Here is a 25,630-nt window from a genome sequence, read left to right as displayed (position 1 = left end):
AGTGAAGTCATTGTCTTTGCTCCTGAGAATTTTGTTCCCCTCGTGGTTAAAAATCTAGGCCCTCCTGCTTCTTATATTAAACCCTCCATTAGGAACCCTGGTGTTACATTTGACCCAGCTCTGACGCTGGACACACACATTAAATCTTTGGTTCGTTCTTGTTTTTACCGTTTAAGAAATATTGCTAAGCTCATTGTGTCACGCTCTGAATTGGAAATGATTCTTCATGCTTTTGTTTCATCTCACTTAGATTATTGTAATTCCTTGTTTACTTGCTTAAGTAATGCCTCCCTGGAACGACTGCAGGGTGTTCAAAATGCTGCTGCCAGGCTTCTGACAAAGCATCCCAAATACTCCCATGCCACTCCCCTGCTGATTCAACTGCATTGGCTCCCTGTCAAGTTCAGGGTCCGTTTTAAGATTATAATCATGACCTATAGGGCCCTGCACGGTGTAGCTCCCATTTACATCAGCGATCATCTTCTTCCTTATCGCCCCAGCAGGTCCCTGAGGTCTTGCAACCAGGGCTTGCTGGTTGTCCAGCATACAAGGCTAAAAACAAAAGGTGACAGAGCGTTTGTATCAGTGGCCCCCAGACTCTGGAACTCACTCCCTTTGAGTTTGAGATCTGTGGACTCAGTCATTTCTTTTAAAAGCAGTTAAAAACATATCTGTTTAAACTTGCTTTTGGTTGATTTTGTTTGTTTGAGGTTGTATGTCCGTTTCTGTGAAGCACTTCGTGATTTTTACTTTACTTTACTGCTGAGTATCACCTGTATAATGAGTAATAACATTGTCTTTTTTTTTCCTCTTTAGTGTCCAACGGACCGTACCCAGCACCTCCTCCACCTGGTCCTCCTCCTCCTCCCCCTCCCCCTCCTCCACCTTGTCGGACCAGTGAGCTCTCCTCCGTCCCCATGCCCCCGCCTCCTCCACCTGTGGCCCCACCACTCCCAGGAACAGGGGGGTCACCTACAGTCATCTTTAACTCTGGACTTGCAGGTGAGACTGCAAACAGTGGGTTCACAGGCTGTTTAGAACTGAACCAAACCTGACCATCAAACTGTCCTTTCCCCTGTAACCACACCAACACTACACCTGTACATTACTGCAGCCAGGTGAGGAGTAAACTCAGTTACAGTTAATCAGGACATGAACTATAGACATCAGTTTCAAATCATTATTACGAAAAAAAAATAATAGAAACTATAAACATGCTGACTCCAGCTGACACCAGCTGTTCTTGTTTTTTAGCCAGTTGTTAGTTCTCTTTACTTTTCTCAGTTGAGAAGTTGGTTTTTGGTAACATTTGGGTGAAAAACTAAGGTCTGCAAAGGTTGAACAGAAGGAGGTGGTTGTAGTTTGGGTCAGCAAATCTCAGTGAATCTGTGTTAGTTTGAGGCCGGGGTTTTCAACCTTTGGTTGTTCTTCCTTGGTTGTAGATTTGTCTTCTTCATAGTCAGAGTTTGTTTCTGAAATGTTGGAGAGGTAATACATCAGATCAGGGAAAAGCCATAAATAGAAGATCTGTTGAGGCCAGATGGTACTCATGCAGAGCAGGTAGTCAGTGAATCTGAGCCTTTGTTTGATGATGGTGGTGATAACTGGTGACATTGAACTCAGTTGAATTTGTTGAGAATTTGGATTGATTTCGAATTTGTGTTGCTCTGGTTTGGAGTTAAGGTTGTTTAAGTTTGGAGTTTAGCTTGGTTAAGAGCAAGGTTTTGCTCGGGTTGTTTTTGTCTGGTTTGAAGTTTGGATTTGACCGAACCATTGGTTGAGAGTTTGGCTTTTGGCTTGGATTCTTTTGGTTTAGGTTGGGTTGGTATTGATTATTTGGTTGGGTCCAGATTTGATTTAGGTGAGAGTTTGGTTTGGTGCGGACTGTTTTGGTTTGATTCAGTTCAATTCAATTCAATTTTCAATTCAGTTTTACTTATACATCACCAAATCACAACAACAGACATGGTTAAGATTGATCTGGTCTTTGGCTGGTTTGGCTTGGATTAGTTTGGTTTGGACTCTAGTTTGATTGAGAGTTTGGTTTTGCTCGGTTTGTTTTGGTTTGGAGTTTGGCTTTCATTGATTGTTTGGTTTGGAGTTTAGGTTGGTTAAGGTTTGGTTTGCATCATTTTTCCTTGGATGAATGCTTTGCTTTGGATTGCAGGTGGCTGATGGTCAGACATAAATAAACACGTGTCCTTGAAGTCCAAGAGGTCATAGAGTCCTTGTCTGCAAATTTCAGTCATGACGGTCTTCTCTGGTGGTTAATATTTACTTCTGGGAAGTTAATTTCTTATTAAATATTAAATATTTCCAACAGTCTCCATTGGTGAATGGATGCTGATATATACAGAGTATTACTTTTTTGGATTTTTCTCAGTTTAATGTTCTGTTCATACAGAAAAAGTTGCATATTGTTTGTACTATTGATGAAGAACCACTGAAGTGAAATGGAGCTCAAATCTCAGACTGTTATCCTACTTATACCATCGTCACTAATAAAAGACATTAGAGATATTTGTTCCATCACATTTTATCAAAATAAAATTTACAGAACTGATTCAACTTCAGCAGCTTCACCAGAACTCAGCTCTCAGTTTACACAAATAACCACAGTTCAGATCTCTTTATATACGCTGTCTATTCCTTACAATTAAATATGTCACACCTTCAGCCGATGAGAGTCCAGAAATATTAGTCAGTGTGATAAATGTGTATGTTAACTGCCATTTTACTAACATGTTGTTTCTTTTCTTCTGTTTTGCTCACAGAGGGTGCTCTCAAATTGTTCTGTACGTTTACTTTCTCTAACATCTTCACAAAACACCCTTACTTCCCCACCCTCCATCTTCTTCCATTCCTCCATCACCTGGAAACCAGCCGCAGCCAGTCAGTGGCTGGTTTCTCAATTAATCAACTGCCACAATTGTCAGTCAGAGTCATATGTTTGATCCCACTTCTATGATGTGTGTTCAGACTGAAGGATCATACCTACTCTTACCTGAGAAGAGAAAAGATATAAATAAATAAAATAGAGTCCGAGGGATAGATTGGCTCTGATGAGACCCAAAGTAATGCTCATCCATGAATTAAGTTGAAGACCTATATTGGTTATGCTAGAAAAACAGACTTCTGTTGGTCTGTCCCATACAGACCTGCTCACCTGTCGCACCTGTACCTGACAATAGTAACAGGTGCAGTGATGCCTGTTAACCTTCAGCAGTTTGGCACAAACTGATTGATCGGTCTGAACACACAGCTGGACTTTAGTCACTCGCAGTACCAATCTGAGGCCAGTCTCGTCCTCTCCTCACATGTCTCCCTGCTCACATGTCTCGCACAGCGGTGAAGATAAAGAAGCCAATCCAGACCAAGTTCAGGATGCCGGTGCTGAACTGGGTAGCTCTGAAGCCAAGTCAGATAAACGGAACCATCTTCAATGACATTGATGACGAGTCCATCCTGCAGGTAACATCCACAGCAAGAGGCATCACTCAGGGCTGACAAAAGCTTTTCACCTGTTTAAAATCTGCGATGACCTGTGTGTGTCTCAGGACCTGAACGTGGAGGAGTTCGAGGAGATGTTTAAGACCAAGGCTCAGGGTCCAGCTGTGGACCTGACGCTGTCCAGACAGAAGCTTCCTCAGAAAGCTCCGTCCAAAGTTTCTCTGCTGGAGGCCAACAGAGCCAAAAACCTGGCCATCACGCTGAGGAAGGCCGGCCAGGGGTCAGAGGTCATCTGCCGTGCCATCCAAACGTAGGTGGAACTGCACCAGGTTACAGGTGCCAGCGATGCCAGCTTGGTGCCAGAGTCAGAAATAGGCAAAATTGAATGTAGCTATGTTTATATAACAGCAGTGCACAACAGCAGTGTGTTTACAGGTGAGTTCAGGTGGGCATATGATTCTGTCCACCAGAGCTGCTGCTTTATGATCCATCGATCTCTTCCTAGCTTTGATCCTTGACCTTCTTCTCTCTGCCTCCGATATCAGAGCTTTTAACATTTGGAGTTTGTTACCTCTGTTAGCTGAGAATTTACTCATGGTGGCTTCCATTCATCAGACAAACTGCCTTCACACCCAGCCTGAGATGACATCATAGAAGTTCCTCTGTCTCAGAGTACTTTAGAGTTTAAACAGCATCATAGTGAGCATCCCATGACCCCAATAAAAGCAGTCGGTTCTGGCCTGGCCTGGGTTCCATCAGTGATAATCAGACTTCAGATTCAGGCCTCAGAACTGAATCTGAGTCAGCCATACTGCAATGTGCCTGAAATCAATCAGGTGACCCTCTACAGGTGTGTTTAAGTGGCTTATTAGGTACCTGTGTACACTCCGAGTCACTCTATCAAATCAACCCAGTCCATCATCTCTCCAGGTTTGACCTCCGGACCGTTCGGGTGGACTTTGTAGAGTGTCTGACACGTTTCCTGCCGACGGAGGCTGAGTTGAAGTTGCTACGGCAATATGAGAGGGACCGAAAACCTCTGGAGGCACTAAGTGACGAAGATCGCTTCATGATGCAGTTCAGTCGCCTTGAGAGACTCAGTCAGCGCATGACCATCATGACTTTCATGGGCAACTTCAACGACAACGTCCAGATGTTAACACCGGTGAGACAGATATACAGATAGGAAGGTATGCAAGTATATCGACAGGTGTGACCCATCTGACCGTCTTGTTTCCTTTCAGCAACTCCACGCCATGATCGCGGCCTCAGTTTCTATAAAGTCCTCTCAGAAGCTGAAGAAGATCCTCGAGGTCAGTCTGAGGTTACCTGTGGATATTCTGCCTGATTCTCTGTTTCTGTATCAATAATCAGTCAGTGTCATCAATACTCATGCTCAGCTGCTGTGTGTTGTCGTAGATCATCTTGGCTTTGGGAAACTACATGAACAGCAGTAAGAGAGGAGCGGTGTATGGATTCAAGCTGCAGAGCTTAGACCTGGTAACACACACACACACACACACACACTGAATCACTGATCCGACCAATCAGCACAACATGATTTTAATTAATTTTATTTTGAATTTAGTATCTTTATCACTTAAACAGCTTTAATTTCTAATAATTGACGTTTAACTGCCTGACATGTTTGGAGTTTATGTACCAAAATAAGCAATGACATCACATCTTGTGTCACATGAGTCAGTCATAGATCTCTTGACTTTTATAACTTGGTGTGTTGCCATGGCAGCTGGGTTGAACCAGTTTCTCGCAGACCTCCATCAGACATCAGCACAGGCGTCCCCTGCTGGTGGGTTTATTTATAGTCTGATACAGTGAATCCCACCAAAAGGCTCAGGCTACGTCCACACTAGCCCGGATAGATTTGAAAACGGCGTTTTCATCTGAAAACAATCCACGTCCACACTAGCGTTTTCAGTTATTTTCACAGAGTTGTGCGCCCACATTGAAACGGACGAGAACGCTTACATTCCAGTACTTGCGTGAAGCGCAAGAAGATTCGGCCCCCTTCATTTCCGTCAGCCGTTTATTTACTTTCCAACTCCTTGAAACGTTGCGGCAAAGCGTCAAGGAAAAGCACCACGTTTTTTAAATGGACTAACAATGAGGTGGAGTTGTTGCTGCGAGTAACACAAAAGAACAAAGTTGCAAAAGCGTGTGAGAATTAAATAATTTGAAGAAAAGCTACCTGAAGCATGTACAAGCTGATATTTATCTTTAATAGGGCTGTCAAAATTGATAGCAAACAAAACAACTGCTATCTTTGTTTAATTGGTCACATGACTGCATCACATGACTAAAATGTATCATCGATTCGAAAGTCTCCATTTTCACTGTCCACACTACGACGCAAATGCACTGTCTTCATATTTATTCGTTTTCGAGAGCGTTTTCAAAAACGCTGCGTTTTTCCTTGGGGAAAACGCCATCTCAGTGTGGACGGGAGGCCAAAACGGAGAGAAAACAATGCGTTTTCAAACAAAAACGCATTAGTGTGGACATATCCCCAGAGCGAGCTTTAATAGGCCCCAACACGCAGCTGTGACCGTTTGTGTGTTTCAGGGCTCTAGACTAACTTTTTTTCTTAGGTGCACCAGCACAAAAGTTAGGTGCACCCAAATTTTCCAACCGCATCGCTTAACGCCACAGCTTTACATGTTCACCTTGTTTTTAATTGCTGTCCATACAGACAGTATTGATTTGTAAATGATTAACGAACAATCTTCTCATCACAAAGTTCTTTATTTGGAGCACACTCTAGAGCATAGGTGTCAAACTCTGGCCCGCGGGCCAAATTTGGCCCGCAGCCTAATTACATTTGGCCCGCGAAGCCATACCAAATTACTATTAGAGCTGGCCTACTGGTATTATACAGCTAATATATATATTGTTTAGTATTAAGCTTTGCTTGTTCCATATTCAGTTTTTCAGCAAAACGTGTTTGAGTCCATAAGAAAAGATTCATTCTTATATCTGGAGGAATAAATATATTTCAATAAATATTAACGTTAGCCCGCGACTTTGTTCCTGTTTTGAATTTTAGCCCACAGTGTATTTGAGTTTGACACCCCTGCTCTAGAGCCTTGTTGTTTGTTGCGGTTACCATGGTTGTGCGTTTTCTGCATAGTTACTGGAGACCAAGTCAACCGACAGGACACAAACGCTGCTTCATTACATCAGCAACGTGGTGAGAGAGAAGTATCCTGCTGTGTCTCTGTTTTACAACGAGCTTCACTACGTGGACAAGGCTGCCGCAGGTGAGTCTGACAGCCAATCAGGACGCTGCGCTCCCTGCGAGAAGCCCGTTTACCTGAGCTCGTTTACCTGTACTGTGCAGTGAGTCTGGAGAACGTGCTGAGTGATGTGAAGGAGCTCCAGCGCGGCATGGAGCTCACCTGGAGAGAGTTCAGCGTGTCGCACAATGCTACGCTCAAAGACTTCATCAGCAGGAACGAATCACGGCTCAGCAAACTGCAGGAGGACGCACGCATTGCTCAGGTGAGAAACACACATACACCATGTGTTACCACACAGCCATGATTCAGGTGCAATTCCTCCTGCAGAATCAGCTCAAACTGTGAACACCAAACAGCCGAGCACATAGGAGGAGTAGAAGATGGAGGAGAAGAAGAGGAAGAAGAAGAAGGGCGATCGTGGCTCAAGTTGGGTGTTCGTCTTGTAATCGGAAGGTTGCCGGTTCGAGCCCCAGCTCAGACAGTCTCGGTCGTTGTGTCCTTGGGCAAGACACTTCACCTACCGCCTACTGGTGATGGCCAGAGGGGCCGATGGTGCGATATGGCAGCCTCGCCTCGTCAGTCTGCCCCAGGGCAGCTGTGGCTACAACTGTAGCTGCCTTCACCAGTGTATGAATGTGAGAGTGAATAAATAGTGGTATTGTAAAGCGCTTTGAGGTGTCCCGAAAAGCGCTATATAAATGCAATCCATTATTATTATTATTAGAAGAAGGAGAGGTAGAAGGAGAAGAAGAGGTAGAAGGAGAAGGAGGAGAAGAAGACGAAGAAGGAGGAGAAGAGGTAGGAGAAGACGAAGAAGGAGAAGAAGAAGAGGTAGAAGGAGAAGAAGAGGGGTAAACCCACAACACTACCAACACTAAACCTACAAGCTTTACACATGTTCCTAACTTGTTTCTTAATCAGTTTTATGTATTGTTTGTCTTTTTAAGGTACGAGAACAGGTAGACTGATGATAACCAGCTCTCTCTCTGTGTGTGTGTGTGTGTGTGTGTGTGTGTGTGTGTATAAACTTTAGGATGCCTTTGAAGATGCCGTGAAGTTTTTCGGAGAGAGTTCAAAGACGATGCCGCCGTCTGTCTTCTTCCCAATCTTTGTTCGTTTCATCAAAGCCTACAGGGTGGGTAACCTTTGTCTATAGACCATGCTCCCTCTCTGATAGTAGGCCTATATCAGTTGAGTTTAGTTTTGCATTAATATGTTTCTGTGTGTCTCCAGCTGGCTGAGGAGGAGAACGAGCAGAGGAGGCGTCAGGAGCAGATGTTGTTGGAGAAACTGGAACAGGAGGAGCAGCAGGAGGAGGAAGAGGAGACCAGGGTGAAACTTCATGACATAATCCATTACTTAGCTCCCATTATGTCAGCTGGATGTGACCTCCTGATGGAGGAGGAGCTTATGCTTGCACCTCCATGTTGAATTCCTACATTAAACCAAAATGTTTAGTTTTCAGGTATTTTTAAAATACCTCGGTTCTCTGAAAGTTTCTTTACATCTTTGTTTTTAAAAATAAAGCTGTCACAACTGAGAGTAAGGACTCAAGAGCAGAGCAGGTTGACGTTTCCAAACACAGTTTATTTACAACACCGGTGCACAATATATACAGTGAGGGGAAAATCCAGGCTCCAAGGGACCAAGGGGAAGCTCTCTCACACTCGCTCTCGTCTTCATGCCCAGCCTCACACACACGCACTGCAGGGAGGTCACAGGTACGGGAAGGAAAAGTCTGTAGTACAATCATCCAGCGACGAGAAGATCTGTGTCCCAGCCTCAAATAGTGGACAGGTGTGTGGGCCAAGGGCGGGAGCCCGCAGTGAGCTCCGCCCAGAAAGAGAGAGAGAGAGAGAAAGCAAAACAAACACATGTAGCCTTGCGGGGCCAGCTGGGCAGGCACGGAGACCATGACAGAAGCTCAGTAATTCTTTGTCCTCGCTGACATCATGATTTCAACAGTCTCTGATTGGTCAGGAGGCTCCAGGGGGTCAGATTTAGGTTTATTCAGATCACTAATCGATCGATCAGGTGACGTGACGTGTCACAGCGTCTAATACTGAAGCCCCTCCCCCTCTCAGTCTCCGTCCCACAGAGGGAAGCGGCAGCAGCAGGAGCTGATCACGGAGCTCAGAAGGCGCCAAGGAAAAGACAGCCGCCATGTTTATGAGGGGAAGGACGGCGCTATCGAGGATATCATAACAGGTAAACATGTTGCCAAGGCACGTGAGTGACCACAGCAGGCGTGTCAGCTGTCCTCTGATTGACTGTTTATTCGCTTATCTACAGCTCTGAAGACCGTCCCCTTCACGGCTCGGACTGCCAAACGCAGCTCTCGCTTCTTCTGTGACCCCGCCCACACCGAGGAGCACTACTGAGAAGTCACGAAGAGTGACAACGCCCACTTTTCATTGATGGGACCAATTAGCACTTTGAACTTTTCTGATCGCTCTAACTGATGACATCATGTTTTCTATGTTATTTTATTGGTTTCTTTGTGCATAGACTGGGCGCCCACACACCTGACCTCAGCTAAACCGGATCGATCGGAAGGATGCCCTGTCCTGCTGTGATTGGCTTTTTGGCTGTCAGCTGAACACTTCAGCAGGTGTTTTAAACACCTTTTGACTGAAGTCCAGCAGCGTGGCAGAACAATCAGGGGGCAGCGTCCCTCCAGCTGAACTGATATAGTCCTAATCATTGCCTTTCCTCCTCGCCACAGACATAAAATAACACTTGATTAGATCACATGACCTTCCCAGCAGATGTTACTCAGAGCACTTTACAGACTGAATCTGACCTTTGACCTCTCCTGACAAAGATCATGTGGTCTGTGGTCAGGTAGAATTCCACTTCCTGTAATCAGATCATGCGGCTCTGAACGCCGTTGGCGTGACAACCGAGAACCCGCGGTGCTACAAACAAAGTTGTGCCTCGCCACAGACGATGCTGTAGAGCAGCATTTGGGTTTGGACTGGAGCAAAGGTGCATACATGCCTTTTCACACCACGAGGGCTAACAAACATCCGAAGGGTCAAAGGTCGGGGGGGGGGGGGGGGGTCAGAGTGCATGGGCTTCTCCGGTCTGTTTCTTTAACTGTACAGGGTTCTACCTTCACTATATTCTACTGTGTTCTACTGTATCTACTGGCCTTACTGCAGGTACCAGAGCCTCACTGAAGTATCACTCTATCTGTGGCTCCGCCCCTTCTCCACCCTCCTGAGCCCACATCTGTCAGTTAGCCTGTTAACTTGCAGAGCCTCACCAGCCACAATATGCTGTTTTCCAGCTGTTCATGCACACACACCTGCAAAGCTGGTCACCCAAAGGTCACGACTCAGCGCTGCAATCTGGAGTGTGGCACCGAGGGGCCGCTGTAGCTGAAACACAAGGAGCTCCCACCTGTGGACCGGAATCCACCTGAGCAGGTTCACGACGACAGTGAAGTTGGCAGGTGGGGCTCTGTGCTCGACACACCTCGACTCCCACTGATGTTTCTGTGGTGTTTCTGCAGTCCCCGTTTCCTTTTAGAGGTCCAGTCTCAGACTGAAGCCCCTCCCCTTCTCTCCTCTTCATCATTTAGATTCAAAGAAGACAAAAAAATGGCAGCACAACGTTTTCTACATGTACAGACATTTTCTAGATCACCGTGTAGCAATGCTTGTACGTGTCTGTGTTTGTGTTTGGTGGTGATTCTGCACTTGGTGTGTTAATAAAGCGCACCTTGTCAACATGATGCAGTGTGTTCTGTTTGACACTACATTACCCACAATCCCTCTGTCACTCAGGTTTTATTTCCAACACAAAGCATCATTAATCTGTGTTATTGATGATTGTTAATCATGTATCAGTACACTGATTGATTGACAAGTAATCAGTAAACATGTTGATTAGTTCATAATGTTGATCTGTGCTGTGATTGGCTGTTAGAGGTCACTGATGGATCAGGTCTTCTCCTGAAGTTCATCCGGAGAAAGCGTATGAAGGTCGACCTTTGACCCCGAGTCCTGTGACCTGTGCATGCGCGCGCACACACACACACACACACACACACACACACACACACACACGAGTCAGGGCAGTAGTGATGGGAATTCCGGCTCTTTTTGGAGAACCGGCTCTTTCGGCTCGGCTCACTAAAAACAGCCGGCTCTCTCGGCTCCCAACCAGCTCTTCAGGTTGTTTTGTTGCTTTAATTAGTGTGTGAATGTGTGTGTGAATGGGTGAATGACTGAATGTAGTGTGAAGCGCTTTGGGGTCCTTAGGGACTAGAAAAGCGCTATACAAATGCAGGCCATTTACCATTTTAATTAATTTATTATCAACAACAATATAAAATTATGCACAAAAGAAATTACTAATGTAAAAAAAAAAGTGGATTTATTTATATGTTTACATATAAATATATGCGGTGGCCCCTAGAGACATAACCCCTAACCCTAACCACTAACCCTCTGCAAAGCCAGAACATCTTACTATTCGTCACTGATTGAAGAAAATAAGAACCCCAGGTTTCTCTTCAGCTCTGTAGCCAGGCTGACAAACAGTCAGAGCACTGTTGAGCCAACTATTAGTATACGTAGCATGCATTTTCACTGCTATGCAGATGACACCCAGCTCTATCTGTCCATGAAGCCAGATAACACACACCAATGAGTTAAACCGCAGGAATGGCTCTTGGCTCTTTCAAAGGAAGAGTACCCAGCCACTGGTACAGATATGTGGACGACACCTGGGTCAAAATCAAGACACAAGAAGTGGAATCCTTCACTGCGCACATTAACGCTGTGGATAAGAACATCAAGTTCACCAGGGAAGACACAAAGGACGACTGTTTGCCTTTCCTGGACTGCGCTGTGCACATTGAAGAGAACGGCAAACTCAACATCGAAGTTTACCGGAAGCCCACACACACGGACCAGTACCTCCTCTTTGACTCCCATCACCCTTTGGAACACAAACTTGGAGTAATCAGGACCCTACACCACCGGGCAGAATATGTTCCCTCTAAGCCTGAAGGGAAAAAGAAGGAACACACACATGTAAAGGAAGCACTCAAAACGTGCGGCTATCCTAAATGGGCGTTCTTAAAGTCAGCAAAGAGGCACAGAAAAGAAGATCAGACACCAGCGAGGGAGGACAGACACAACAACATTGTCATCCCCTATGTAGCCGGTGTATCAGAGAAACTCAGGAGAGTTTTCTCCAAGCATGACATCCCAGTGTATTTCAGACCCAGCAACACGCTCAGACAGAAACTGGTTCACCCGAAAGACAAAACGCCAAAACACAAACTTAACAATGTGGTGTATGCTGTACAGTGCAGCGAGGAATGCTCAGACCTCTACATTGGAGAGACCAAACAGCCACTTCACAAGCGCATGGCACAACACAGAAGAGCCACCTCCACAGGACAAGACTCAGCAGTCCATCTGCATCTTAAGGATAAAGGTCACTCTTTCGAGGATGCCAATGTTCACACTTTGGACAGAGAGGACAGATGGTTTGAAAGAGGAGTGAAAGAAGCATCTATGTCCACTGTGAGCGACCATCTTTGAACAGAGGCGGGGGTTTACGACACCAACTCTCTGCCATCTATAATCCAGTTTTGAGATCCCTTCCCAGACGCCTTAACGCCCACTCACATCCTGGGCCATCTGACCTCAGGAAATCACATGATAAGGTGGGGCCAGGTTTCACAATGAACACACCCGAAACTCAGTTTCCCACCTTGGCTCAGGCGATTAGAGGATCATCAGGGGGTCCTTTTGTCCCTCTGTGGGGGGTCACTCCCACTAGGTTTATATCTGGGACTCTCCACCATTTGACCTTAGAACTGAAGAAGCTTCTCGGATGAGAGGTGAAACGTCTTCAAGCAACTTAAAGAAGTCCAGACGCTTTTCTTTGCAAGCTCCTTTGACTACGATGACCTGGATGACTGAGAACCTTCACAGACATTTCTCCCCTGCTCTTCTCCCTGTATACTAACTGCTGCACCTCCACCCACCAGTCTGTCAAGATAATCAAGTTTGCAGATGACACTACCGTTATTGGACTCATCTCGGACGGGGATGAGTCTGCCTACAGGAGGGAGGTTGAGCGTCTGGTGTCCTGGTGCAGCCACAACAACCTGGTGCTGAATGCCCAGAAGACAGTGGAGATTATTGTGGACTTCAGGAAGCACACAGCCCCACTCCCCCCCATCATCCTGACTGACACCCCCATCACCTCTGTGGACTCATTCCGCTTCCTGGGTACCACCATCACCCAGGACCTGAAGTGGGAGCCCACCATCACCTCCGTCATTAAGAAAGCCCAGCAGAGGATGTACTTCCTGAGGCAGCTGAAGAAATTCAACCTGCCAACACGGACGATGATGCAATTCTACACTGCAATCATCGAGTCCATCCTCACCTCCTCCATCACCGTGTGGTACGCTGGAGCCACTATCAGGGACAAACAGAGACTGCAGCGTGTTGTGCGCTCTGCTGAGAAGGTGATTGGCTGCAGACTCCTATCTCTGCAGGACCTGTACACCTCCAGGACACTGGGGCGTGCAGCTCGGATCTCAGCTGACCCTTCTCACCCTGGACACAGTCTGTTTGACCTGCTCCCCTCAGGCAGGAGGCTCCGGTCCATTCGCACCAGAACCTCTCGCCATAAGAACAGTTTCTTCCCCTCTGCTGTTGAACACATGAACAATAACCGTATAACTGTTCCCACCACTAACACATGACCCTACGCTGTGTTCACTGCATCATTCCATGCTTGGCACTGATCACCACCTGCACTCATGTATATATCATGTATATATCTATCTACTTAGCACTTTTAATTCTTATTCTCATTTTTATTTTCATGTCTATTTAAGCTTAATTTATAACAGTATGTTTGCACTGAAGCACCGCAGCAATTTCCTAATGTTGTAAACCCGCTCAACATTTGGCAATAAAACCCTTTCTGATTCTGATTTTTGACCAGGACAAGTCCTTCAATGCACATATTAAACAAATATGTAAGACTGAGTTCTTCCATTTGTGCAACATCTCTAAAGTTAGAAATATCCTGTCTCAGAGTGACGCTGAAAAACTAGTTCATGCATTTATTACTTCCAGGCTGGACGACTGTAATTCATTATTATCAGGAAGTCCTAAAAACTCCCTGAAAAGCCTTGAGTTAATCCAAAATGCTGCAGCAAGAGTCCTGACAGGGACTAGAAAGAGAGAGCAGATTTCTCCTGTTTTGGCTTCCCTTCATTGGCTTCCTGTTAAATCCAGAATTGAATTCAAAAATCCTGCTCCTCACATACAAGGTCTTGCATCCCCAGGCTTCTACCTTTCTACCTATAAAACCCGAGAGCAGTCAAATGGTGGAAGTGGAAGCTAAATTGGCTAGTCATTCATATGTATATTAGGTCGTTACCTAGGAATTCTGGAGGGAGGGGAGTGGGGGTGAGTGATTGAGGGGGTGGGGGAGTGGAGTGTTTCAGTTTGCCATCTTAGGGAGAAATCAACACATGTCCTTTGTATGTCCTTTGTTGCTGACATTTATTGATGAAAACAGTACAAAAAACCAACCATTTGTACACATATTTACAAATAATGATAAAAAGTGAGTGAGTACATTTCAACATTTTCAGCAATCACTCACAATCCTGGCACTGCCACGGTATCTGTCGTCTGCATTTACCACATGTGTACCTGTAGCAGTGAACACATCGCACAGTGGCCTGATTTTTTTTGCATCTGTGTACTTGGATTTTAGGTCGCAAGCCACCCAAAACTTGCTCCATGCACCACTCAGCAGGCCATTTGTAAATATGTGTACAAATGGTTGGTTTTTTGTACTGTTTTTATCAATAAATGTCAGCAACAAAGGACATACAAAGGACATGTGTTGATTTCTCCCTAAGATGGCAAACTGAAACACTGAAACACTCCACTCCCCCACCCCCTCAATCACTCACTGAGTGATTGAGGGGGTGGGGGAGCTGCTAAAAGCGGTGAGCTTCCTTTTGTGTTTCATCTTGATGCATTCTCAATCATCCAGGGAAACAAATCTCCAAAAGTCACCAACTTGGAGTGTTTCAGTTTGCCATCTTAGGGAGAAATCAACACACATGGGTGTATGTCCTTTGTTGCTGACATTTATTGATAAAAACAGTACAAAAAACCAACCATTTGTACACATATTTACAAATGGCCTGCTGAGTGGTGCATGGAGCAAGTTTTGGGTGGCTTGCGACCTAAAATCCAAGTACACAGATGCAAAAAAAATCAGGCCACTGTGCGATGTGTTCACTGCTACAGGTACACATGTGGTAAATGCAGACGACAGATACCGTGGCAGTGCCAGGATTGTGAGTGATTGCTGAAAATGTTGAAATGTACTCACTCACTTTTTATTATTATTTGTAAATATGTGTACAAATGGTTGGTTTTTTGTACTGTTTTCATCAATAAATGTCAGCAACGAAGGACATACAAAGGACGTGTTGATTTCTCCCTAAGATGGCAAACTGAAACACTCCACTCCCCCACCCCCTCAATCACTCACCCCCACTCCCCTCCCTCCAGAATTCCTAGGTAACGACCTAATATACATATGAACGACTCCAGCATTTGACTGACTGCTCTCCGGCTTTTAAAGGTAGAAACGCAAAATGATGACTCCGCAGGGGTCTAAGATAGAAAACCAAAATGACTGCTCTCCGGGGGTCTAAGTGTTAAATAATCAGGCCCCATCTTATCTTAATGACCTTGTAGTACCATATCACCCTATTAGAGCACTTCGCTCTCGCTCTGCAGGCCTACTTGTTGTTCCTAGAGTATTTAAAAGTAGAATGGGAGGCAGAGCCTTCAGTTTTCAGGCCCCTCTTCTGTGGAACCAGCTTCCAGTTTGGATTCAGGAGACAGACACTATCTCTACTTTCAAGATTAGGCTTCAAACTTTCCTTTTTGCTAAAGCATATAGTTAGGGCTGGACCAGGTGACCCTGAATCCTCCCTTAGTTATGCTGCAATAGACGTAGGCTGCCGGGGATTCCCATGATGCATTGAGTTTTTCCTTTCCCTATGTATTAACAGACCTCTCTGCATTGAATCGTACTTGTTATTAATCTCTGTCTCTCTTCCACAGCATGTCTTTATCCTGTCTTCCTTCTCTCACCCCAACCAGTCGCAGCAGATGGCCCCGCCCCTCCCTGAGCCTGGTTCTGCTGGAGGTTTCTTCCTGTTAAAAGGGAGTTTTTCCTTCCCACTGTCGCCAAAGTGTTTGCTTGTAGGGGGTTGTCTGATTGTTGGGATATCTCTGTATTATTGCAGGGTCTTTACCTTACAATATTACACATGACCCAAGAAGTCTGAGCTCCAGTTTGGGTCAGTGACATAAAAGTTGAGTACGTCCATCTACTGTAAACAGTCTGAGAGCTCTTTGTGTTTCATCATCTTCTCACAGTCAAGTGTCAAAAGTTTATTAAAAGGGAACACATGAGCTGCCAACTCACCCTGAAGGTGCTTCCAGCCAGGGGCTGCTGTTTGCTCTCAGACTGGTTGAGGCCAAGACTGGCCGAGGTCACGTAGAGCTCAGAGTAGTCTGGACCTCCGAAACAACACGAGGTGGTCTTCGTCACCGGCAGAGAGATCGTCTTCAGCCGCACACCTGTGAGTGTATGACAGGTACATCATCATCATCACCACCACTTTAAAATGACCGCACTTACAGAAACACCCAGAATCGGCAGAAACCAGAACTAATCATCAGAACCAGAACTAACCAGTAGCAGGGTCGATGTTGATGACCCGCCCTCCGTCGTAACAGGCCACCCACAGACGACCTTCAGCATCAAGAGTCATCCCATCGGGAATCCCTTCCCCCTCCTGAATGTGGCATACCACACGGCGATTACCTAGGAAACACGGCTATAAATACAGATGTACTACACCATAAGCACACACAATGTGCAGCATAAGTACACAGGTACCAATGTGTCCAGTGCTGGGGTCGTGGTCAAAGGCGTCGACAGTAAGAGCCAAACTGTCGATGTAGAAAAACGTCTTCTGATCCTCAGACCAGTCCATCCCATTAGAGATGTCCACCTGAGAGGCAGACAGGTGAGCCAGACAGGTACGGGTGAGGCAGACAGGTGAGACAGACGGGTGAGACAGACAGGTACAGTGAGACTGTACATTTATTTTACATGGTCAGGTATCAACGGCTCATTGACTGTCTTGTTTAATGAGCTGCCAACCTGGCTGATGTCATTAATACAGCCTAGGGCTGTGCGATATGACCAAAATCTCATATCCCGATATAAGACATTTATCGTCCTGACAACGATATAAATCACAAAAATATAATATTTTCTGTAAATTCTGTGAATCTCGGGCAGCTCGACTTGTGTGAAGTTTTTCCAGCTGGGCGTCCTTTACCTGGATTCGAGTGCTTTTACTGATGCATGAAACTATACATTTTTAGACATTAGTTGTAACGGCGGTGTGAATGCGAGTGTGAATGGTTGTCTGTCCCTGTGTGTTGGCCCTGCGACAGACTGGCGACCTGTCCAGGGTGTACCCCGCCTTTCGCCCTATGACAGCTGGGATAGGCTCCAGCGCCCCCCGCGACCCTGAAAAGGATAAGCGGAAGCGAATGGATGGATGGATGGATGGATGGATAGTTGTAACGGCCACCATTTTCTTTCAAAGTTTGAGTCTAAGGTTTATTTTTTAGCACCTGACGGCTCTTTTTTTTTCTTCTCATCCGTAAACTCTCTGCATCTTTCACGTGATTCAGTTTATTTTGAAAAGTCTCAACAGGATCTTGAGCTTTATTGTGAAAGGTTTACGTGGAAAACAAACAAGCGGACAGCGGAGCCACGCGATGGTTTTACCGTCGTTGTTGCTAACGACAACACGTAAAAACAGGCGCTTGTCCGTCCGTAGTGTGGTTATATTAAATATAAGAGAAAGAGAGAACTTTAAGAAATTAATAATAACTACAGTGACCATCAAAACCATGAATAAATATTGCCGTAAACAGTTTATTTTATGACACCACGAAACAAACAATAGCGTAATATGAAATGATAGATGTCTTTATATCGTCATCCGATATATATCGTTATATCGAACAGCCCTAATACAGCCACTTGATTAAGAACACCAACAGGATTATCTTAGTCAGTATCACAGGCAGGTTAAGTTACCTGGCTCAGGTGTTTGGTCACAGTGAGGTCAGGGGCTACAGAGAACAGAGCTCCTTGTTTCCTTTCCCCGGACGGGTAATCTTTTAACATCGTACCTAAAACACATCCCACTGTTACCATAGCAACAGAGAGACAGGCAGGTAAGACAGTAACCAGGTGTGCAGACTGACCCGTTAGCAGTCGTCCACTCGGATCAGCCTTCCCATCATTCAGGCGGTTGTTCGGTTTGTCTTCATCGACCTCAACCAGTGATGTCACCTTGTGCGTCTGCCAATCAACAGCCACAATGTTGCGACCCACACCTGCAACGTACCCGCCCGACCTGCGAGGAACCGCGAAGCCCACTGTGTCAGCTGAGGGGAGAAGGACAGGTGAGACATGGTCAACATTCAGGTAAGCGTCAGACAGGTGAAAATGCTGATTGGCCCACCTGTCTCCACAGACTGGATGCGATTGGTCGCAGGACTCCATCGGTGGATTTTCTGCCCTATGATGTCAACAAACAGCAGGGTCTGCTCTGACTCCTCCCACACCGGCCCTTCACCAATCAGAGCGCTTGATTTCACTATGGGGTGCACCTTCACTGACGACATCTTTGGGGCCAATCACAGAGCAGGACACTGTAGCCATGGAAACAGCAGGTCAGTTGTTTTAAATCAAATTATGTACTGAACTCACCTGTACTACATGTACCTGTACTGTGTTAGTGAATCACCAATCAGCTGCTAGGAGAATCAACTAATCGCCTTATGAATGAGCAGCTGAGCAGGTGTCTTGTTGATTGGTGAAACAGGTCTGATGGGACATTCCCTGTACTGCTCAGAGGAACGTGGGCGAAGTATAACGGTCACCTGGACAACAGCGTGACGCTGACACGACCTTCGTGACCTCCACTCATAACAACAGGAAGTTCTCCTGACGGCGAGTCGGGCTAGACCCTGATCCCAGAATAAAAACTTTCTGATGTCATTAACACACCTGGTGATGTCATAAACATGAGGGCAACAGGCGAAACACAAACATTGACCTTATGAGTTGTACAGTCCAGATTGACACTGTGGAAATGGAAATGTGCCCACAGGACAGCCGTTACCCCGACAATGACCCCGACCATGAGCTCTGTGCTGGGAGGTACTGCGGTCTTACATAAAGTAGTACTACTCATGTTCAGAAAGGAGTACTGCATCACGCAGTCTTATGTAACATGCAGCCTACATGACATGCTGTTTTTTTTATATTGATCTGTTGATTGATTATTAACTAACTGGTGAGTTAAACATTAAACTGAGTGAGTCAGCTTTCTTTCATCTCTCAGACACTTTAAAGAGCTGCTGGTTCCCTGGTCACTCCACTTTATTGGTATTTATATTAAGAGAAAAAAAAGTGCAATACTGTATTAAATGCAAAAATTTATTGTACTGTTCAGTCTGTACTGCTGCTCATTCCTGCCACTGTGCAATATCCCATTTGCCCCCCCCCCTCACATTCCTATATAAGATTTTCTTTATTCAATCACTAGTGTACATATATTTATATATACATATATATATTTAGTCTGTTAACTGTTAATCTTTTTTCTTTTACTATATTTTATTAACATTTTGCTCTTTACTATTTTTTCCACTGTACCATTCTGCTGAGTGACTGTCTTCTGCTCATCAAATACATTTCATTGCAATGTTGACCCTGTGCTAACTTGCATATGACAAATAAAACTGAAAACTGCTGTCTTTATTACCCCACAACAAATCAGCAGGAGTCTGATGAGCCTGATAGCATTCTGGTCGTCACTTTGATGTCCCATAAAACCTCACAGGTTCAGGCATAACAACAGACGCTCACAGAGACAGGTGAAGGTGCAGGAGGACAGCAGGGACATGCCCCAAACTAGGACAGCCCACTGTGACCTCAACACTTTTCATCTGTTCTGTGGTGTCCCAGCAGGAGTGTGCCGTGACGGCTGCGCCTCCACACATGAGGGGAACCTCCTCAAGTTTCATGGCTCCGTGTCCTCCTCATCATGCTCCAGGTGCACAGACTGCTCTGGATCCGATCATTAAACATCTGCCACGGCAGTGACACGTGCGTGAGGATCGCACAGCTCAGCGGAGGGAGGACACAGTCTTTAACTTCGACCATCCAGCAACCACGCGCGTGCGCACACGCAGAATAAAAAAAGTTTAAAGACTGCAGAGTCCTGCAGGACCAACACGCTGCTTCCGCCTTCTGTGTCTTTGTACTTGTCGGCCTCACCTGTCTCATCAACTACAGGTGAACTACGTGAATTTGACGTCGCTCGTCCCCGCACCAGGGGTGGATCTAGAAGGGTGGCATGGGGTGGCAAGTGCCACCCTAAAATGATCCCCTGCCACCCCAGTTTTGGATATGACAGTGTTGTTTACTAAAATAAGATAGCATTAACAGTTTGAGCGTAGTTACAGTCAACAGTGACTATAAATGCTAAAACTGAATATAAACCCCCCTCACCAGTAACAAATGGTTCAGCCCATAGCAGGACCGGCTTTTTTCTTGTTTTCAGTAGCAAGCGATGCTTATGATTGTGCCAGAGCACATTCTGAACAACACCATGGGAATTTCGCTTTTTACACAGGTGGGTGGATGTTACACTGTGGAAATGGAAGGTGAGTGTTGTTAACCCTCTGTGGTCCACGGACACGCTGCACCTCCAAATCACATGACTGATGTAAGCTGACACAGCAACAAGCTGCAGCCGCTGAGTCTCTGTTTCAGCCACATTGAAAATTCGGACTTCAAAGTTTTTAAATTTTAATTACAGGCCAGTAAATCCAGAGTTATGATCATATATATAAGCCACGCTTTTTTCTAAATACTGTCGTCACGTTTTTGTGTGTGTGTGTTTTAAGCGTTTTGTAAGGACAGCACGAAAACAGTAAAGAAAGGAAGAAAAGCCACCTCTCTCCTATCGGTGGAAAAAGTACCATGTCGGCCAATTTAAAAAAAGTCAACATGTGTGATTTGGTGTTTTAGGAAGAGGGAAAAGTTTTAGGAGTGACGGTAACGGCAGCGAGACAGAGCGAGAGAGAGAGTTTTTAGATGTGGCAGATCTGTGACGTTTAGTGTGGAGTGTTTAGTTATTGTGTTGTGTAGTCGTTGTTTTGTTTTGTGTGTCAGTGAGGGCACTAATGAATGTCACAAAGGCACATTTGCAATGTAAACACTGTCACGATCCAAGATGGCGCCGCGTATGGATGCCCTGGTGCTTCAGTGCGTTACTTCTGTCTTGTTTTTGTGCATAACTTCTGTGTCTGGGCACTCCTCTGGATATTCTTACACCAGAGAAGAGCTTCTTAACCACAGGACTACAACACCTGTGGATTTACTTCCAATATTTGTCGCATCTGCGGCAGATTTACTGCAGACTCTGATCAGGAAAGTGAGACGCCGAAAGAGAGGTAAGCGAGCCGGCGCACTCGTGCGTCTGAGGAGACGTGGACTGCGAACTGCTCTTCCTGGGATCTTCCTTTCCAATGTACGATCACTCAGGAATAAGACAGACGAACTGGCCCTGATGAGAAGCATGAACAGAGACTTTGCCTCCTCCTGTGTGTTATGTTTTACGGAGACGTGGCTCTGTGAGGACATCCCGGACAGCGCGCTCAAGCTGGAGGGCTTTCATCTGCTGCGCGCTGACCGGCAGGCCTCTCTCTCTGGTAAGACCAAAGGTGGAGGTCTCTGCTTCTACATTAATAGTGGCTGGTGCACAGATGAAACAGTGATTGCTCAGCACTGCTCTTCCTCTCTGGAATACCTTGTCATTCACTGCAAACCGTTTTATTCTCCGCGGGAGTTTGCTTCATTCATCCTGGCTGCTGTTTACATCCCGCCAGATGCGGATGCGCAGGCAGCTCAGTGCGCACTCGCGGAGCAGATACTGCACATGGAGCGGACATACCCGGACTCTCTCATCATTGCTCTTGGGGACTTTAACAAAGCCAATCTGAGCCATGAGCTTCCCAAATACAAGCAGTATATTAAATGCCCGACCAGAGACCACTGTTACAGCACGATCAGCGGGGCCTGTCGTGCGGTGCCCCGCGCTTCACTCGGACTTTCTGACCACGTCATGATCCACCTAATCCCCGCGTACAGACAGAGGCTGAAGCTCTCCAAACCTGTCGTGAGGACCAAAAAACTGTGGAGCAACGAGGCTGTGGAGGAGCTTCGCACGTGTTTGGAGTCTACAGACTGGGACACAATGAAGGCTGCTTCTAACAGCTTGGACGAGTTTACGGACACTGTCACCTCCTATATCCACTTCTGTGAGGACAGCATTGTGCCATCACGCACCAGGGTGAGTTATAACAATGACAAACCCTGGTTTACTCCTAAACTCAAAAAGCTGTGGCTGGAAAAGAGAAAGGCGTTCAGAAGCGGAGACAGGGACTGCTACAGAGAGGCCAAGTACAGGTTCACTAAAGAAGTGGACATTGCTAAACATCAGCACTCTGAGAAGATGCAGCAGCAGATCTCAGAGAATGACTCGGCCTCTGTGTGGAAAGGTTTTAGGAATATCACCAACTACAAGCCTAAAACCCCCCACTCCACTGATGACTTGCTCTTGGCCAACACCCTCAACGACTTTTACTGCCGTTTTGACGAGCCATCAGGCAGCCTTCACACCTCCAACGGCCCCAACAATAGAGACACTTTGGACACTAATTCCCCCACCTCTTCCCCCTCCATAGAGCCATCACCACCTTCAAACACTTCACCTACAACACCCCCCTCCTCACCCCACACAAAAGAGGATTTCACACCACCTCCTCCCACCACAACTCTTCATATTCATGAAGCAGATGTGAGGAAGCAGTTTAAGAGTCTGAATGCTCGAAAAGCTCCCGGCCCAGACGGTGTGTCTCCTGCCACCCTCAGACACTGTGCAAACGAGCTGGCCCCAGTGTTTTCTGGCATTTTCAACTCCTCACTGCAGGCACGCCATGTGCCTGCCTGCTTCAAGTCCTCCACCATAATCCCTGTCCCCAAGAAACCTAGGATCACTGGACTAAATGACTACAGACCCGTGGCTCTGACATCTGTGGTCATGAAGTCATTTGAGCGCCTAGCTCTCTCCCATCTCAAGACCCTCACGGCCCCCCTCCTGGACCCCCTGCAGTTTGCATACAGAGCCAACAGGTCTGTAGACGACGCCATCAACATGGCCCTACACTTCATCCTGCAGCATCTGGACTCCCCAGGAACCTACGCCAGGATCCTGTTTGTGGACTTCAGCTCTGCCTTCAACACCATCCTTCCAGACCATCTCCGAGGCAAGCTTTCCCAGATGAATGTGCCTGATCCCATCTGCCGGTGGATCACTGACTTCCTGACGGACAGGAAGCAGCACGTGAGGCTGGGAAAGAATGTCTCGGACTCCCGGACCATCAGCACCGGCTCCCCTCAGGGCTGTGTTCTTTCTCCTCTGCTCTTCTCCCTGTACACCAACTGCTGCACCTCCACCCACCAGTCTGTCAAGCTAATCAAGTTCGCAGACGACACCACCGTCATTGGGCTCATCTCGGACGGGGATGAGTCTGCCTACAGGAGGGAGGTTGAACGTCTGGTGTCCTGGTGCAGCCACAACAACCTGGTGCTGAATGCCCAGAAGACAGTGGAGATTATTGTGGACTTCAGGAAGCACACAGCTCCACTCCCCCCCATCATCCTGACTGACACCCCCATCACCTCTGTGGACTCGTTCCGCTTCCTGGGTACCACCATCACCCAGGACCTGAAGTGGGAGCCCACCATCACTTCCGTCATTAAGAAAGCCCAGCAGAGGATGTACTTCCTGAGGCAGCTGAAGAAATTCAACCTGCCAACACGGACGATGATGCAATTCTACACTGCAATCATCGAGTCCATCCTCACCTCCTCCATCACCGTGTGGTACGCTGGAGCCACTATCAGGGACAAACAGAGACTGCAGCGTGTTGTGCGCTCTGCTGAGAAGGTGATTGGCTGCAGACTCCCATCTCTGCAGGACCTGTACACCTCCAGGACACTGCGGCGTGCAGCTCGGATCTCAGCTGACCCTTCTCACCCTGGACACAGTCTGTTTGACCTGCTCCCCTCAGGCAGGAGGCTCCGGTCCATTCGCACCAGAACCTCTCGCCATAAGAACAGTTTCTTCCCCTCTGCTGTCGGACACATGAACAATAACCGTATGACTGTTCCCACCACTAACACATGACCCTACGCTGTGTTCACTGCATCATTCCATGTTTGGCACTGATCACCACCTGCACTCATGTATATATCATGTATATATCTATCCACTTAGCACTTTTAATTCTTATTCTTATTTTTATATTTTTATGACAGTATGTTTGCACTGAAGCACCGCAGCAATTTCCTAATGTTGTAAACCTGCTCAACATTTGGCAATAAAACCCTTTCTGATTCTGATTCTGATTCTGACTAAGTAGAAAACCAGCGGAGTGATACACCTGCTGTTGTCAGGCCTGCAGGTTTCTCCCTGTGCTGTTCTCCTGTTTTTACTGACACACATCATTTGTGGGGCATCTTATTGCAACACCTGATTGTTCTCTCATTTTAGTTTTAGTAAGATTTTTAAATGGTTATACAAAATGAAAAAAACAGCAGGTGTATTGGCTGCATTTTTAGATAAATAGTTGTTTATGTTTACAAAATGTACAATTTATATTTGCATTTCAAGTTATAAAAATTTACTCAACATGTCTGTGGGTTTTTTTACAGTAAAAAAATTACTACTAGGATCTTAAGTTCTTTGTGTGATTTCAGATCAGTAATACTAATGCAGTATGTCAGTGAAAAAAACAACTAAATTCAGTTGAGCTGAAAAGATACCAAACAAGGCAAGGGGAAAAAAATACAAACGTAAACTCAAAAGGAGTCAAAATCGCCGGTTGTATTTCAGACCTCAGTGAGTTAATCCAACAAATCATGAAAAATTAGGTTTACATGTTTGTTCATGACGGTGCAGATTTCTGACATTTTGTGTAATTTAAGCTGTAACAATGTGACTGTTTTCTAACAAAAAACAGTGAAACTCAAGTTAGACCTGTGTTTGTAAATAGACCGCCTCATGTTGTGTAGCTTTCAGGATTTTATACTTATTGGGCTACATACTTATTTATTATACAGGCTATACAGTACATATAATCAAAACTAACCATATGTAACCACCTGCATATGTGTTTGAAAAAAAAAAGGCTTTGATTTTGCCACCCCATTTGATTTCTTTGCCACCCTCATGCCACCCTAAGAAAATTTCTCTAGATCCGCCCCTGCCCCGCACGGCTCGTGCACGTCTTCATTAAGGTGAACGACCGTGTTACAGTGAGGAGCTGAGCCCTGGCAAGCCAAAATTCAGATTCTCACGGAGTCCCGTGAAGTTTGGAGCAAACACTAATGCCGAATTAAAAACAGATTCGCTTTCATCCGGAAACACCAAACTTTTACCTCGCGAGCCTCCGGAAAAGCATGCGACACTAAAAATCAGCACATTTTTAGACGGAGTTTGGTTCGGTGTAAAGAAGTTAAGTTTGTAGCTTTCTGGAGCGCTACCATGTACTCAGTACACATAAACACAACTGAACCGGCACCCACTTACCTGCTGCAGTACCAGACGCAGTACTCTGAAGTGCTCTCTGTGTGTGCACACTGACCCAGTCTCGCAGCTCCGCCCCTCCCAG

At 46.0% G+C, this 25,630-nt stretch overlaps 2 protein-coding genes across 3 annotated transcripts in view; one reads left to right on the top strand and one right to left on the bottom strand.

Annotated features, from left to right (window-relative positions):
- LOC147313786 (formin-like protein 2) overlaps positions 1-9,752 on the top strand; it is a 16,937-nt gene extending 7,185 nt beyond the window's left edge. Inside the window, exons 16-28 of one of the 2 annotated variants that reach the window (XM_086263585.1) lie at positions 817-1,002; positions 2,775-2,795; positions 3,347-3,471; positions 3,558-3,760; positions 4,381-4,615; positions 4,695-4,763; positions 4,870-4,950; positions 6,599-6,728; positions 6,809-6,969; positions 7,741-7,842; positions 7,941-8,039; positions 8,792-8,915; positions 9,000-9,752. In XM_086263585.1, the coding sequence (XP_086119711.1) occupies positions 817-1,002; positions 2,775-2,795; positions 3,347-3,471; positions 3,558-3,760; positions 4,381-4,615; positions 4,695-4,763; positions 4,870-4,950; positions 6,599-6,728; positions 6,809-6,969; positions 7,741-7,842; positions 7,941-8,039; positions 8,792-8,915; positions 9,000-9,088 (1,625 nt within the window). In that variant the 3' untranslated portion in view covers positions 9,089-9,752. The remainder of the gene's footprint in view (positions 1-816; positions 1,003-2,774; positions 2,796-3,346; positions 3,472-3,557; positions 3,761-4,380; positions 4,616-4,694; positions 4,764-4,869; positions 4,951-6,598; positions 6,729-6,808; positions 6,970-7,740; positions 7,843-7,940; positions 8,040-8,791; positions 8,916-8,999) is intronic. The other variant, XM_086263586.1, reaches the window with a different exon arrangement.
- On the bottom strand, positions 8,280-25,630 carry rgn (regucalcin). The gene is made up of 8 exons (XM_086263589.1): positions 25,549-25,630; positions 18,343-18,532; positions 18,083-18,265; positions 17,913-18,007; positions 16,692-16,806; positions 16,485-16,616; positions 16,215-16,369; positions 8,280-10,724 (listed from the first exon to the last, which is right to left on the bottom strand). Exons 2-8 carry the CDS (start codon positions 18,503-18,505, stop codon positions 10,674-10,676), a joined length of 894 nt encoding a protein of 297 aa, XP_086119715.1. The 5' UTR covers positions 18,506-18,532; positions 25,549-25,630; the 3' UTR covers positions 8,280-10,673.

This window comes from Aulonocara sp. 'chitande type north' Nkhata Bay, linkage group LG15 (genome assembly GCF_057382095.1).
Source record: "Aulonocara sp. 'chitande type north' Nkhata Bay isolate Kocher_YH1m ecotype deep benthic linkage group LG15, A_spYH_male_GT1.1, whole genome shotgun sequence".
Lineage (NCBI taxonomy): Eukaryota > Metazoa > Chordata > Actinopteri > Cichliformes > Cichlidae > Aulonocara > Aulonocara sp. 'chitande type north' Nkhata Bay.
This window is presented reverse-complemented; position numbering and strand designations above follow the sequence as displayed.

What these genes read in the sequence shown, in the direction of transcription:
- rgn (XM_086263589.1), bottom strand. Translation starts at nt 18,505, where the DNA reads ATGTCGTCAGTGAAGGTGCACCCCATAGTGAAATCAAGCGCTCTGATT. An exon ending in GAGTGGACGACTGCTAACGG is followed by an intron (nt 18,008 to 18,082) that starts GTCAGTCTGCAC and finishes GATGTGTTTTAG; the next exon opens with GTACGATGTTAAAAGATTAC. An exon ending in CCCCAGCACTGGACACATTG is followed by an intron (nt 16,617 to 16,691) that starts GTACCTGTGTAC and finishes CGTGTTTCCTAG; the next exon opens with GTAATCGCCGTGTGGTATGC.